Source organism: Enhydra lutris, unplaced genomic scaffold, assembly GCF_002288905.1.
Source record: "Enhydra lutris kenyoni isolate GAN:26980312 unplaced genomic scaffold, ASM228890v2 scaffoldscaffold71, whole genome shotgun sequence".
In the NCBI taxonomy this organism is placed as follows: Eukaryota; Metazoa; Chordata; class Mammalia; order Carnivora; family Mustelidae; genus Enhydra; species Enhydra lutris.
Window position 1 is genome coordinate 1,137,526 of NW_019154155.1, and position 16,888 is coordinate 1,154,413.

A 16,888-nucleotide genomic window follows, 5' to 3' on the forward strand; every position below is an offset into this window, starting at 1 on the left:
GGTTGGGGGAACCAGGTGGTGGGTATTGGAGAGGGCACGGATTGCGTGGAGCACTGGGTGTGGTGCAAAAACAATGAATACTGTTATGCTGAAAATAAGTTGAAAAAATTAAAAAAATTAAAAAATAAAGTTGATTATGTATAGATCGTTGTTGACTACTTGTTAAAGGGTTTTAGAACAAGGTGAACAAAAACAAAACACTAAAAAATGGTCGTTTCTGTCTTCTTTTTCAGGTTATCTCCCCTCCAGAAGGCAGAAATAGTGGACCTGGTTAAGAAGCATGTAGGGGCCATAACTCTTGCCATTGGGGACGGTGCCAATGATGTTGGGATGATCCAGATGGCCCACGTGGGTGTGGGAATCAGTGGGAATGAGGGCATGCTGGCCACCAACAACTCAGATTATGCCATTGCACAGGTCAGTTCTGTGGGCATGAGAATGCTGAAAGTCTGAAGTCTACCCCTGAGGCCTACCCTACCCTTTAAGCTGCTTTTCATATGAAACTACCAGCATAGGGTTTTCTTTAGTTTTGTTCTTATGTACCTTGCAGCAAAAAAAGTTTTCCTTGAGCAGTCATGGAGTTGGTCATACTGATGCCACCAAAAATCTATAGCTCTGCTAACATAATCTCTAATCCCTCAGTCTCTTCAATTTGTAATGTGTGGTTTGCTTTGTGATGTCTCTCAATGAAGATTTCTTAAAGTCTTATAATATCCCCATTTCTACTTTTTAAAAGGAGACAATGCCTCTTGGTAGGCACTTAAAAAAATTAGACTGTATATTTTAGAACAATTATAGCTTCACAAAAAAACTGAGCAGAAAATATAGAGTTCCCATATATTCCCTGCCTTCCCCCACAGACTCCTCCATCATCAACATCCCCTACCAGAGTGGCATATTTGTTATAACTGATGGACCTACATTGACACATCATCATCATTGCCCAAAGTCCACAGTTTATAGTAGGACTTGCTCTTGGTGTTATACATTCTATGGGCTTGGAGAAATGTATAATGAAATGATGGTGAATCCACCATCACAGTATCACACAGAGTAGTTTTACTGCCTTAAAAATCCACTGCACTCTGCCTATTCATCATTCCCTCCACACACAAACCCTTGGCAACCACTGATTTTTGTACTATATCCATGATTTTGCCTTTTCCAGAATGTCATATTCATATAGCATGTAGCCTTTTCAAACGGGCTTCTTTCACTTAGTAATATGGCTTGATAGCTCATTTCTATTTAGTGATGAATAATATTCCACTTTCTGAATGTACAATACTTTATCCATTCACTTACTGAAAAATATCTTAGTTATTTCCAAGTTTGGGCAATTATTAATAAAGTTGCTATAAATATCCATGTGCAGATTTTTTTTAAAGTTTTCAACTCCACTGGATTTGTACCAAGGAGTGTAATTGCTACATCATATAGTAAAGGTATAAAAGTATGTTTAGTTTTATAAGAAACTGTCAAACTGCCTTCCACAGTAACTGTACCATTTATTGGAAGGCACATAAGTACTTGTGTGTGCTCTGTATATTTATGTACTATCCTAGGCTGTGCAACAAGAACACCTCCTCCTTCTACATATTAATATTCTGACAGTTGAAGAATATTTTAATCAATATTTTAAGATTAGCTTTAATGGATCTAATATTTGAGCAACTAACAATAACACTCTTCAGTCTTGCTGAATTCAGGAGCCACCTGTAACTCTTGAACATTCCTTAGGAATAATCCCATACTCTGAGTAGGTCATCCCTGCTGGGACTATTTTTATGGTGGTTGTCTCAGAGGAGCTAGATGATTTAGAACCCTGTCCACAGGTAAACAGATGCCTGGAATGGGAGAGGTAACAAAATGGATTCCTAGGATTCCACAGCATAGATGAAGAGCATATATTACCCCAGAGTTTGAATCAAATCCATTCTGAGGCCCTTCTTACTCATAGATTAAGTGTTCTGGTTTTATAGCAGGGAAAACTAAGACTCCTATGTGCTAGAGTATCTGAGTTGGGGAAAGTGTCAGTAAACTATGATCAAAGCACCTGTGTCTATAAATAAGAAAACGAACACACCAAATTCACCTAATCCTGTCCTAAACTGCTACATGCCATTGGGGTCCATACTTCTAGTGATCTCAGCAATTATATGTGACATAAGCCTTGAGCTATTAAACAGTGCAGACATATCAGGCTGGCCAGTATCAAGTGTCCTGGGGATCCAGGGAAATATTTGTTTTTGTTGTTGTTGTTGTTGTTGTTGTTTGGTTGGTTGGTTGGTTTAGGATTCTGCATTATAAGTGAAATCAAATGGTATTTATCTTTTTCCGTTGGACTTATTTTACTGAGCACAGTACCTACTATGTCCATTCATATTGTCACAAATGGCAAGATTTCATTCCTTTTTATGGTTAATATTCCATTACACACACACACACACACACACACACACACACACACACACAGAGACACACACACACAACATCTTCTTTATCCATTCCTCTATTGATGGACACTGAAGTTACTTCCATATTTTGGCTATTGTCAGTAATGCTTCAGTGAACATAAATGTGTGTATATATCTTTTCAAGTTAGTGTTTGTTTTTGTTTTCTTTGGGTAAATACACAGTAGTGCGATTACAAGATTATTTGGTATTTTTAATATTTTGAGGAACCGCCATCCTGTTTTCCACAGTAGCTGCATCAGTTTGTAATGAGGGTTCCTTTTCCTCCACAGCCTCACTAACACCTGGTATTTCTTGTCCTTTTGAATACTAACCATGCTGGTAGGTGTGAGATGATACCTCATTGTTTTGATTTGCATTTCCTTGCAAATTAGCTGATGTTTGGTACAAATTAGGTGATTGGTGATGTTGAAAATCTTTTCATGTGTTTGTTTGCTATCTGTGTATCTTCTTTGGAAAAATATCTTCTTTGGAAAAGTGTCCGCTCCCATTTTTAAAAGTTTTTGTTTGTTTGTTTGTTTGTTTTTTATTTCTTTTCAGTGTAACAGTATTCATTGTTTTTGCACCACACCCAGTGCTCCATGCAATACATGCCCTCCCCAATACCCACCACCTGGTTCCCCCAACCTCCCATTCCTCGCCCCTTCAAAACCCTCAGGTTGTTTTTCAGGGTCCATAGTCTCTCATGGTTCACCTCCCCTTCCAATTTCCCTCAACTCCCTTCTCCTCTCCATCTCCCCATGTCCTCCATGTTATTTGTTATGCTCCACAAATAAGTGAAACCATATGATAATTGACTCTGCTTGACTTATTTCACTCAGCACAATCTCTTCCAGTCCCATCTATGTACAAAATACAAAAGTTGGGTATTTATCCTTTTTGATAGAGGCATAATACTCCGTAATGTTTTAATTTAAATTCCGGTTAGTTAACATACAGTGTAATACTAATCTCAAGTGTAAAATGTAGTGATTCAACACTTTAATACACTACCCAGTGTTCATCACAAGTGTACTCCCTAATCCCCATCACCTATTAAGTCCATCTCCCCCCCCCACCACTGCCTTTTTAAATTGGATTATTTACAGTTTTGGGGTGCTCAGTTGAATAACTTTGTTATATATTTTGAATACTGACCCCATATCAAATATATTTCCTAATGTCTTCTCCCACACAGTAGGTTACCTTTTCATTTTGTCAATGATTTCCTTTGCTGTGTAAAAGATTTTTGTTTTGATGTAATCCCCACGGTTTATTTTTGCTTTTGTTTTCCTTGCCTGAAGAGATATATGTAGAAAAGTGTTGCTAAGGTCAATGTCCAGGAGATTGCTGCCTTTGTTTTTTTCTTTTATCAAGTTTTTATTTAAATTCCAGTCAGTTAACATACAGTGTAATATTAGTTTCAGGTGTAGAGTTTAGTGATTCATCACCTATGATGCCTGGTGCTCATCACAAGTGCCCTGGGTTTCAAGTCAGACATTTATGTCATTAATTCATTTTGAGTTTACTTTTCTGTATTATGTAAGAAGGCAGTCTAGTTTCATTCTTTTGCACATAGCTTTCCAATTTTCCCAACATCTTTTTGAAGAGACTGTCTTTTCCCCTATTGTATATTCTTGTCTCCTTTGCTATAGATTAATTGACCATATAAGTTTGGGGGTATTTTTCAGCTCTCTGTTCTTTTTTTTTGAATTATTAACATACAATGTGTTATTTGTTTCAGGGGTACAGGTCTGTGATTCATCAGTCTTACACAACACACAGCAATCAGCACAACACATACCCTCCCTAATGTCCATCACCCAGCTAGCCTATCCCTACCTCTCCCCTCCAGCAACCCTCAGTTTGTTTTCTGAGATTGAGTCTCTTATGCTTTGTCTCCCTCTCTGGTTTCTTCTTGTTTCATTTTTCCTCTCTATTCCCCTATGATCCTCTGCTTTCTTTCTTAAATTCTGCATATCAGTGAGATCATATGAAAATTGTCTTTCTGACTTATTTCGTATAGCATAATATCCTCTAGTTCCACCACATTGCTGCAAATGGCAAGAGTTCATTTTTAATGGTTGTATAATATTCCATTGTATATATATATACCACATCTTCTTTATCCATTTATCTGTTGATAGATATTTAGGCTCTTTCCATAGTTTGGCTATTGTGGACAATGCTGCTATGAACACTGGGGTTCGCATGCCCCTTTGGCTCATCACATTTGTATCTTTGAGGTAAATACCTAGTAGTACAATTGCTGGGTTGTAGGGTAGCTTTTTTCAACTTTTGAGGAACCTCCATACTGTTTTCCAGAGTGGCTGCACTAGTTTGCATTCCCACCAACAGTGTTGCACATCCTTGCCAATCCTTTCTCCACATCCTTGCCAATATCTGTCATTTCCTGACTTATTAATTTTAGCCGTTCTGACTGGGGTGAGCTATGGTTTTGACTTGTATTTCCCTGATGCTGAGTGATGTTGAGCACTTTTTCATGGGTCTGTTGGCCATTTGGATGTCTTTTTAAAAAATATTTTATTTATTTATTTGACAGAGATCACAAGTAGGCAGAGTGGCAGGCAGAGAGAGAGGAGGAAGCAGGTTCCCTGCTGAGCAGAGAGCCCAATGTGGGACTCGATCCCAGGACCCTGGGATCATGACCTGAGCCGAAGGCAGAGGCCTTAACCCACTGAGTCACCCAGGTGCCCCCATTTTTCCATTTCTTTATGTCTTCCTCAATTTCTTTCATGAGTTTTCTGAGTACAGATCCTTTGACTCTTTGGTTAGGCTTATTTCTAGGTATCTTATGGGTTTTGGTGCAATTGTAAATGGGATCGACTCCTTAATTTCTCTTTCTTCTGTTTCATTGTTAAGAGTATAGAAATGCACTGATTTCTGTGCATTGATTTTATCTCCTTCCACTTTGTTGAATTCCTATATGAGCTCTAGCAATTTTGGGGTGGAATCTTGGGTTTTCCACATAGAGTACCATGTCATCTGTGAAGAGTCAGAGTTTGACTTCTTTGCCAGTTTAGATGCCTTTTATTTCTTTTCACTGTCTGATTGCTGAGGCTAAGACTTCTAATACTATGTTAAACAACAGTTGTGTTCCTGACCTTAGGGAAAAGCTTTGTTTTCCCCCATTGGGAATGATATTTACTGAAACCAGTTGTGTTTTCACTTTTGTTTGTTTCCGTGAATTTTTAAAATTCTTCCTTAATTTCCTGGTTAACCCATTCATTCCTTAGTAGGATGTTCTTTAGCCTTCATGTATTTGAATTTTTTCCAAATTTCCTCTTGTGATTGAGTTTGTTTCAAAGCACTGTGGTCTGAAAGTATGCAGGGAATGATCCCAATCTTTTTGAACTGGCTGAGACTTGATTTGTGACCTGGTATGTGATCTCTTCTGGAGAATATGTATTCTGTTGCTTTAGAATGGAATGCTCTGAATATATCCGCAAAGTCCATCTGGTACAGTGTGTCATTCAAAGCCCTTGCTTCCTTGTTGATCTTCTGCTTAGATTATCTGTCCATTACAGTGAGTGTGATGTTAAAGTCCCTTACTATTATTGTATTCTTATGAATGTGATTCTTTCATTTTGTTATTGATTCATTTATATAATTGGCTGCTCCCATGTTGGGGGCATAAATATTTACAATTGTTATATCTTCTAGTTAGATAGGCCCTTTAATTATGATATAGTGTCTTTCCTCATCTTTTATTATAGTCTTTGGTTTAAAATATAATCTGATATAAGGATTGCTACTACAATTTTCTTTTGATATCCATTAGCATGATAAGTGGGTTTACACCCCCTCATTTTCAATCTGGAGGTGTCTTTGGGTCTAAAACGAGTCTCCTATAGACAACATATGGATGGGTCTTTTTTTTTTTTTTAATCCAATCTGATACCCTCTTTTGATTAGAGAATTTAGTCCATTTACATTCAGAGTAATTATTGAAGATATGAATTTAGTGCCATTGTATTACTTGTAAAATCAGTATTTCTGTATATTGTCTCTGTTCCCTTTTGGTCTATGCTACTTTTGGGCTCTCTCTTTGCTTTAAGGGTCCCCATTAATATTTCTTGGTGGGCTGGTTTAGTGATCACACATTCTTTTAGTTTCTGTTTGTCCTGGAAGTTTATTTCTCCTCTTTTGAATGACATCCTTGCTGGATGAAGTATTCTTGGCTGCATATTCTTCTCATTTAGCACCCTGAATATATCATGCCAGTACTTTCTGGCCTGCAGGATCTCTGTGGATAAGTCTTCTGCCAGTCTGGTGTTTCTACCTTTGTATGTTATGGTCCTCTTGTCCCAAGCTTCTTTCAGGATTTTGTCTTTGTCTCTGAGATTTGCAAGTTTCTATTATTGACTATTATAAGTCAAAGTGTTGACTTATTTTTATTGATTTTGAAGAGGGTTTTCTGTGCCTCCTGGACTTCAATGTCTGTTTCCTTCCCCGGGTTAGGTAAGTTTCCTACTATAATTTGCTCCAATACCTTCTGTTCCCCACCACCCCAACTTTCCTCTTCTTCTCCAATCCCAATTATTGTAATATTGTTTCTCTTTATGGTATCATTTATCTCTCAAATTCTCCCCTCATGATCCAGTAGTTTTTCTTTTTCTCAGCTTCTTTATTCTCCATAATTTTTCTTATATATCGCTAATTCTTTCTTTTGCCTTATTTATCCTAGCAGTTAGAGCCTCCATTTTTTATTGCACCTCATTAATAGCCTTTTTGATTTTTACTTCATTAGATTTTAGTTCTTCTATTTTTCCAGAAAGGGATCCTCTAGTGTTGTCTATGCTTTTTTTCAAGCCCAGCTAGTATCTTTGTAATCATTATCCTGAACTCTACTTCTGACATCTTATTTATATCAATACTGATTAAGTCCCTGGCAGTCAGTACTGCCTCTTGTTCTTTTTTTCTCTTTTTTGAGGTGAATTTTTCTGTCTTGTCATTCTTGCAGAAAGTGGCAGCTTTTCTATTTGTAGAGTTTCAGCTAATCTTTTTTCAGATCTCTGGTTAAGTTTGCAGGTTTGCATAGCTATCTTGCTGAATTCCTGGGACCAGACAAACTAAGATCTCCTACTAGTCTGCCATTTTGGACTATCTCCCCCACGTATTTTTTAATTTCCTATTTGATTTCTTCTTTGACTCAGGAGTTGTTTAGTAGCATATTGTTTAGCCTCCACATGTTTGTGCTTTTTCTGTTTTTTTTTTTTTCTTATAATTGATGTGTAGCTTCATTCATATCAGTTGTAGTAAAAAAAAAAAAAGATGCTTGGTATAATTGTAATCTTCTTAAATTTATTTAGGCTTCTTTTGTGGCCTAACACATGATGTGTCCTGGAGAATGTTCCATGTGCACTTGAAAAGAAGGCATATTCTCTTGTTTTGGAATGGCATTTTCTGTATATGTCAAGTTCATCTGGTCTAATGTGTTGTTCAAAGACACCGTTTCCTTATTCATTTTCTGCCTGGATGATCTATTCACTGATGTGAGTGGGGTGTTACAGTACCCTACTACTTATCATATGGCTGTCAGTTTTCCCTTTGTGTCTATTAATATTTGCTTTTTTTAGGTGCTCCTATAGATAACTATAATTATTATATTCTCTTGTTTATTGATCTCTTTATCATTATGTAGTGCCCTCTTTGTCACTTGTTACAATCTTTGATTTCAAGTCTATTTTGTCTGATACAGGTATTGTCCCTGGCTTTTTTTTTTTTTCACTTCCATTTGTATGGCATATCGTTTTCCATCCCTTCACTTTCAGTCTATATGTGCCTTTGAGCCTGAATTGAGTCTCTTGCAGGCAGCATATAAATGAGTCCTATTTGTTTTATCCATTTTGTCACCTTATGTCTTTCTTCAAGCATTTAGACATACACAAAGTAATTATTGATAGATATTTACTTATTGCCATTTTGTTAATTGTTTTCTGGTTGTTCTTATAGTTTTCCTCTATTCCCTTCATCTTCTCTTACTGTTTGTCTTGTGATTTGTGATTTTCTTTAGTGTTTTGCTTGTCTTTATTTCTCTTTATTTTCTTGTGTATCTGTTATAAGTTTTTTGGTTTATGGTTATTATGAAGTTTTATATAACATCCAAAGTATATTGCAGACTATATGAAGTTGATGGTCTCTTAAGTCTGAACTTATTTTAAAATACTTCATTTTTTCTTCTACCTCCACAATTTATGCATATTTTACTATATTTTACATCTTTATATTTTGTAAATCCCCTTAACTAATTTTTTTGAATTGAGTTTACTACTTTTGTCTTTTAACCTTCATACTAGTTTACAAGTGATTGCTCCCATGATCTTTATGTTTGGTTTAACTTAGAACAGTTTTCCTTTCATATATACATATACATACATATATATGTATATATACATATGTGTGTGTGTGTGTGTGTGTGTGTGTGTGTATATAGATATATATAATTTTTTTTTTTACTTCTAATTATGGCCTTTTGTTTTCCACTTTAAAAAGTCTCTTTAATATTTCTTATAAGGCTAGTTTGGTGGTGATGATTTCTTTTAATTTTTGTTTAGGAAGTTCTTTGTCTCATCCTGAATTCTGAATAACTTTGCTGGATGGAGTATTCTTGGTTGTGCGTTTTTTCCTTTCCTTGAATATATCTTGGTATTACCTTCTGAGCTGCAATATTCCTGCTGAAAAATTATTGTCATTATTATGTGTTTTGTGTGGATGTCTTATTGGAACTCCCTGTGCTTCCTGAATCTGAATGTCTGTTTCCTTTCCTAGGTTAGGGAAGTTTTCAGTTATTATTTATGCAGATAAACTTACCTGCCTCTTACTCTCTCCTCCCTCTGGAACCTCTGTAATGTGAATGTTTCTTCCCTTGATGTTGTCCAAGAGATCCTTTAACCCATACTTATTTCTTTTTTTCTTTTTATAGTTCAGCTTGGGTGCTTTCCATCACTTTGTCCTCCAGATTGTTGATCCATTCTTCTGTATCCTCTAATCTACCTTCATTTCCCTGTAGTGTATCTTTTATTTCAATTATTGTATTTTTTTCTAGTTTTCTAGTTTTTCTCGCCCTACTTTTTTTTTTTTTTTTATTCTTCAACCCTGATTGGTTCTTCTTTTATATTTTTTATTTCTTTGTTGAAGGTCTCATTGAGTTTATCCACTCTTCTCTCTAGTCTGGTAAGCATCTTTATGATCATTACTTTAAAATCTTTATCAGGTAGGTTGGATATCTCTGTTTTTAGTTCTGTCTCTCTGTCTGTCTCTCTCTCTCTCTTTGAGGTTTTTGTCTTGTTCTGTCATTTGGAGCATATTCCTCTGTCTTCTCATTTTACTTGGCTTTCTGTGTTTTTATGAATTAGGCAGAATAGCTACTCTCCTAAGCTTAAAGGAATGTTTATGGTTGTCCCTCATGTAGACTGCGTGTGCCTGGTCACTTTGGTTGCCTGGCTGGAGCTGTGCCTGGCATAGGATGAGATTCCCAAGGCATTCTTTGCTAGAGCCACCCTGGTGGGATGGCCTGAGCTGAACTAAGCATATAACAGGATGTTCTTAAGTCTCTCCCGGTGTCCTGGAAGGACAGCTGAAGCTGAAGTGCATATAAGTCAGGTGTCCTTGGGTACTCTACACAGGGTAGAGTAGAACCAGGTGGCTGGTTCCAAGGGAAGCTCAAGACATAGGTTCCTAGGCTCTCTATGTAGGGTGATTGGAGCTGAGGTGTGTATAGCCCAAGGGGTTCCCAGGGCACTCTACTCAGAACATACCCTGGTGAGTGGTGCGGTGCCAAAGTAGTGTGGGCCAGGAGTGTTCTGGGGTGCTTTGCTCCTATGTCACCTTAGTGAGATAGTGAGTGCTGACCTGGATTGTCCCAGTGGTGCCATGCTGGGCCCACCTTGGGCGGAAGTGGGCTAGGGGTCTAGACTCACCGATGTGGTAGACTGGCTAGGGCATCAAGGTGGAAAAGGAACAAACTGTGGCACCTAGCAGCCCCTCCAACCTAGAGTTTTCTAGCAGCCCCCCACACTATTTGTCAGAGTTTTAGGGCTGGCTCTTTTATATTCTAGTTGCTCTTTTAAAGTGAGGGGGTTTGTTTTGTTTTGTTTTTCTGGATGTCTGGGGCTAGTATGGGCTAAGGGCCTGGGGCTTGCTGAGGCAGTAGGCTGGCTATGGCATGCAGACCATGTTCCTATTGGTAACTATGAAAGTAGAGGGAGAACACAAACCATGGTACTCATTAGCCCCTCTCACCTGGAGAGAGTTCAAGGGGCTCATCTGCTGTTTGGGAGGGTTCTGGGGATGGCTCCTTTATATTCTAGTTGCCTTCTTAGACTGTGGCTTTTTTTTCTGTACCCCAGAACATATGAATCTTCTTGTGGTCATTAAGTACTACTGTTGCTCCCCACTGCATTTTGCAATGTCAGGGCTGGGTATTCCTTTTCTTACTGTGTCTCCATTTATCTTTTATAGTGCAGAAGCTATTCAGTCAGCCCTCAAGAGGAATAAATAGGTGTAAATTTGATGTGTCTGTGAAGGAGGTGATTTGAGGGTCTTCCTGTGTCACCATCTTGGAGCAGACCTTCCAAGTTTTCTTTTCTTCCTTCCACCCACCACCAAAGTGCCACACCAAGACAGTCACTAATGCAGGAGATTGATTTGATTTGTGCTCAGGCCCCTATTAAAAGGCTATCTCATGTCAATGATAATACTTTAAGCCACACTGTGGTTTTTCCCCTCCATCTTACTTTGACCCAAGAGCGGCTTTGATTGCAAAGAAGTAGAAGGTAATCTGCCAATGATGTGTGTCATTTTATACTTTTGCAGAATGAATCTTTTCTCCAGAACTGTGAGTTGAAATTTTCCCATTTCTGCCCCATCTGCCTCTAGCCTTTCATGTGTATTCTGCAGCAGTGGTCAAAGAAATGTCTTTTCCTCTGTAATATACAACTTTCCCTTCTCAGAGTATAGCAGTATAACATTCAACTCATAACCTGGATCATTTTATTCTCTGAAAAGTGTAAATTATTCACTTCCTTCTCCCCAAATTTCTTAATATTTTAAAATTATCCCAAGAAATGGAACTCTGACTTTAAACAACTGCAAAGCTAAACACTGAGGCAATAGGAATATTTACTATTGTGACTCAAGTTTAATATCAAGTTCTGGGTAATAACAAACAAAAACCTTTCTTTAATTCACTTATTTCTCATTTAGCACTGCCTTTTATGATTGAGCATCTTCTTCCCCATTGTGCTCTCTCATGATCCAAAATCTTAAATGCTATTTTTAAAAAAAAAAAGTTTAAGGTTTTTTATACATACCAACTTGTGCCACTTTGAAGTAAGTATTTAATTCCAGGAGTCATTAAATGATGGAATTACTTTATTTTGTGGAATAACTCTCCTGAATAGTCATTCATTCAAAAAATATCCACTAAGCAAATACCATATTCTAGGCATGTTTCTGGGTATTTAGGACTCATCAGTAAATTAAACAATGAGACCTACTCTCACAGAGTTTGCATTGTAGAAAATAAAAATATACAGTAATGCCTGTTGTTTGTTAGAAGGTAATCACTGCTATGAAAGTGTGTATGAATATGAGGGTAAGGAAGCTCACCAACACTGCAGAGTCTGCATATAACCTTCATTTTTAATTTTAACTTTTTATTTATTATATGATGTGGGGAACTGATTCCTGTAAGACTTTGTTACTTAGACCTGATCACACACATTAAAAAAAAAAAAAAAAAAAAAAAAGAGTGACTTAACCCAAGTTCTTGTTTCTAATAGGATGTTCCTTTCATTAAATAATTCTGTTCCATTACTATGATTAAAGCTCTGATGTATATCAGATTAAAAGCCTTGCACACTCCAAGTGAAAATCCAAGAAGCATTCACTGGGCAAAAAATATGGTGTTAAAATATTTTTTTTTAGTGATAAGGTAGGTTAAGTTTATAAAGCTTTAAAAAAATTTCTTTATAGAGAACTGCCATGTCAGGTTGTCTGCGAAATTGGTTTCATTTTGCTTCCTTCTATGTTGTATTTTCTACAGCAGGAACTCTGAGGTGTGAAATGCTGAGAAAATGACATTTTGTGGGTTTTGTCACTAAATGATAGATTCATTTGAACTTGCACTGACTGTTGTTTCCTTCTTTTAGTTTAGCTACTTGGAGAAGCTTCTGCTGGTTCATGGAGCTTGGAATCATTTTCGAGTGACAAAGTGTATATTGTATTGTTTCTACAAAAATGTAGTGTTATACGTTATTGAGGTAAGAAAAGAGATACACTTTCTTTCATGGAAAAGTTATGTCTTTCCTTGACACCAGGCTTGGTACTTTAGGGTTTTGGGGTTTTTTCCCCCATATTTGTATCACTTAAATTACCATTACATTTACCATTACAAAACCTGTGTTAGGTTTTCACTTAGAGTTATTCAGTAAATTTGAATCTTCTAACCATCATCCTGACTTAAAAAATACCCATATAAACGTTTATTTTAGCTATGGAAACATATTTTTAAATATTTTATTATGAAATAATTATAGATTCATAGGATATAAAAAATATATTTAGGAGGTCCTGTGAAACATTCACCCAATTTTCCCCAAAGAACACGTTGAATAACTCCTGGACAGTATCAAATATCAAATATTGGGATATAATCAACAGAGTTTATTCATATTTCACCAGCTTTACACATACTTGTATATGTAATTCTGTATACTTTTATCCACTTGTAGATTGATGCAAACACCAAAGAAATCAAGGCAGAGGACTATTTCCCTCCCCACCCCTCCCCCAATGATATAAACCAGTTCCCACACCACAAGGATCCCCTTCATGCTACCCCTTTATATTCACATCCATCCCTAACCCCTGACAGTGACTAATCTGTTTTGTATCCTTATAATTTTGTTCTTTCAAGAATGTTATAAAGATGTAATCATGTAGTATATAACCTTTTGAGACTGGGTTTTTTCAGTCAGTATAATTCCCTTTAGACTGATACAAGTTGTTCCCTGTATCATTTGTTCCCTTACCATAACATTTATCATCCACCTGTTGAAGAGCATTTGTGCACAGGTTTTGTACAAACACAAGTTTTCACTTATTCAGGACAAATGTCCAGAGTACAATTTCTGGATCATATGGTAAGTGCATGTTTAGTTTTAAAAGAAACTATCAACTGTTTTCCAGACTGACTTTACCATTTTCAGTTCCCGCCAGCAAAGCATCTGTTATCTTATTTCTCTGGATCTTTACCAGCACTTGATTTTATAACTATTTTTTTTTAGCCATACTGATAGATGGGTAGTGATACGTCACTGTGGTTTTAAATTACATATCCATAGGGGCTAATGATGTTGAACATCTTCTCATGTATTTATTTGTTATCTTCCTATCTTCTTCAGTGAAATGTGTCTTCATATTTTTTGTCCAGTTTCTAATTGAACTGCTTTTTTGCTCTTAAGTTTTGAGAGTTCACATATTTTAGATACTAGTCCTCTGGCAGATAAGTAGTTTGCAAATATTTTCTTTCAGTCTGTATCATGTTGTTTTGTCATCTTAATAGAGTCTTTCAGAGTACAAAAGTTTTTAATTTTGATATGGTCCAATTTATATATTTTCCTTTTATAGATTATGCTTTTGGTTCTATGTCAAAAAAACTTTTTGCCTAGCTCTAGATTCCAAAGATTTTCTTCTCTATAGTTTTCTAAAAGTGTTTTACACTTAATGTCATGTTTCATTTTCAGTTGATTTTTGTGTATAGTGGAGGGTTTAGATTGTCTAGTTGTTTTGCCCATAGAGATCCAATTATTTCAGTACTATTTGATGAAAATACTATCCTTCCATTAAATTGATTTTCCACCTTTGTCAAAAATCAGCTGGGCAAATAATGAAGAAATAGAAAATATGAACACACTATAGTAAGGAGATGAGGTCAGTAATCGAACACCTCCCTGGAAAATTTTACCAATCATTCAAAGAAGAATTAACAGCAGTCTTCCTCAAACTCTTCCAAAAAGTTACAGAGAAAGTAACACTTACAAACTCGTGTCAAAGAGGGATATCCTCTAAATCCATCCAGATTGTTGCAAATGATGGGATCTCATACTTTTTTATGGTTGAGCAATATCTCATTGGATATGTATATGTATCACATCTTCTTTATCCATTCATCTAATGATGAACACTTGGGTTGTTTCCACCTTTTTCCTGTTGTGAATAATCCTGCAATAAATATAAAGGGGCATAGATCTTTTTGAATTAGGAGTTCTCCTTTCTTTGGCTGGGCCAGTTACAATTGTTAGTAGCTGCAGATGCTACAATTTGCTGAAGCAATAGACAAAATCATTCTGAACCTTTATAACTCAATATCATGCTTTACTGAAGCAATGCATTATTGGACAATGAGATCTAAATATTTCATTAAAATTATTTCTTGATAGAGAAAGAACAGTAACAAAGAATAAAATAAAAATTCTAAAATAAATGGACTGGCTTTCTGTTAGGCTCACTCAAGCTTGATTTTACTTATATTTTGGTAAAATCCCATTTAATGACAAAAAAAGAATGATAAAGTACAGTATCTTAAGTACTACAATGAATGGAAATATTTAGGTCAATATTGATATAAAACTTCTTGAACTTTCTTCTCTTTCAGCTTTGGTTTGCCTTTGTTAATGGATTTTCTGGGCAGATTATATTTGAACATTGGTGCATAAGTTTGTACAATGTGGTAAGAATTCCCCATCTCTATCTGAGAGAATGCTGTTTATGTCTGAGAAGTGTATCTAAGTCAATCATCTGCACATAGCAGGCAGCACAAACTCATCTTTAGAGCTTTGTTGCTGCAACACATCTTGCAGAATCCCATACTCGGCACACATGGTTTCAATCATAAGAGATCATTCTGTAGCAACTATATTAAATTTCTGTGCAATGCATTTTGATAATACAGCCAAAACCTGTACAATGTTTTTAGGATTTTAAGCCAAGTAGTTATTATTGAACACTACCTCCATCTATATATATATATATATATATATATACATATATATATAATGCATTTAATTAATATTTATTTGTATCTTTATATGTGGGTGTGTGTTTATAGTATAATTCCCTGGCCTTTTAAACCTCCTGGTAGAAAATTTGTCCTTTGGTAAATATTTCACCCTGTGTTTGTAGGAAATGATGAATTTTGATATGAAGTCCTATAATAATAAAAAATTTTCTGAAACTAACAATCCCATACCATTACTTAACTCATTTAAAATTTAAAAACTAGAAATAAACAGTATGGTTAAATTGTCTTTTAATTCACCTTTGAATTTTTGTTTTACTTTTCTTGTTTATTATTCCACTTTAGAGGTTAGGGATACCTAGCATAAAAATTAGGTTCCCAGGGAGTATATCAGAACCTTCCTTTGCTGCTGTATGTATGCATTATCATAGTATATTACGATCTGATACTCTGCCTTAATCCCTAAAATTCTGTCTTCTAGGGGCTTAAATTCTGAAACAGCATAGACAAAAGTCATTGAGTGTCCAATAATACAGAAATGTCTAGTGCTATGAATAGTTGTGTACATGTCAATTCTAGACATATTTGGCTAGAGCACTACATCAGTGGACTTAAGGTCATACACATATTTGTCTCTACCAGGCTTTTGGTCGCAGATGACAATACTCATTTTTTTAAAAGTTTCATTACAAACTGGGATGGCAGAGTCTTTGTGTGAGAAAATTCACTATGAATGCATAGGCTACAGAGATTGGTCAATGGAATTTTTTTTTTAAATAAGCAGTAAATGAGGGCTATAGTGGGAAACAAAATTATGGATATTTTAGGATAATATATGACTTATTAATATCCATTGACTTATTAAATATTATCTTATTACATATAAATTTTATGGATGGGAAAAAGATGAAGTCTAGGACATTTCAAATAGTTACTGGCAATAAGAGAGCCAGATTGCTTATTTAATAACTAAATTTAAATAGGTAGTCATACTGTTTCTGGAGGTCATATATCATTTCTGCTTCTGGCCATACATGACTAAACTGCTATAAGGAATTACCTTCCTATGAGAAATAACCTAAGTGTCAGCCAAAATATATAAAACAATTATTTTCAAGCATTAAACAACAGGCTTCTCATGGCTGTTATTCTTGAGAGAAGGACTATTTCCAAGCCACGGTGCAGGAAGATGGACCCCTCCCCCCCAAAAAAAAACCCAGGTGTCTTAATGATTGAAGACACAGAGGTTGGAGCTCAGTGAGCCCAGGTAGCTAGAATGTCAAAAAGGGAACTGTACTGAGAGAGACAGAAAGAATGACTCTGAAGATCTGTAGAGAGCCCTCTTGATTCTTTGGTTGTGGTTTGTGTATCAATGAGAAAAATCTACCC

The 16,888-nt window shown here is 36.0% G+C and overlaps 1 protein-coding gene across 1 annotated transcript in view; it reads left to right on the forward strand.

The window, feature by feature from the left end:
- LOC111159894 (phospholipid-transporting ATPase IB-like) overlaps nucleotides 1-16,888 on the forward strand; it is a 197,253-nt gene that overhangs the window by 129,445 nt on the left and 50,920 nt on the right. Inside the window, exons 30-32 of the mRNA XM_022522564.1 lie at nucleotides 234-417; nucleotides 12,630-12,740; nucleotides 15,137-15,211. Coding sequence (XP_022378272.1) covers nucleotides 234-417; nucleotides 12,630-12,740; nucleotides 15,137-15,211 — 370 coding nt within the window. The remainder of the gene's footprint in view (nucleotides 1-233; nucleotides 418-12,629; nucleotides 12,741-15,136; nucleotides 15,212-16,888) is intronic.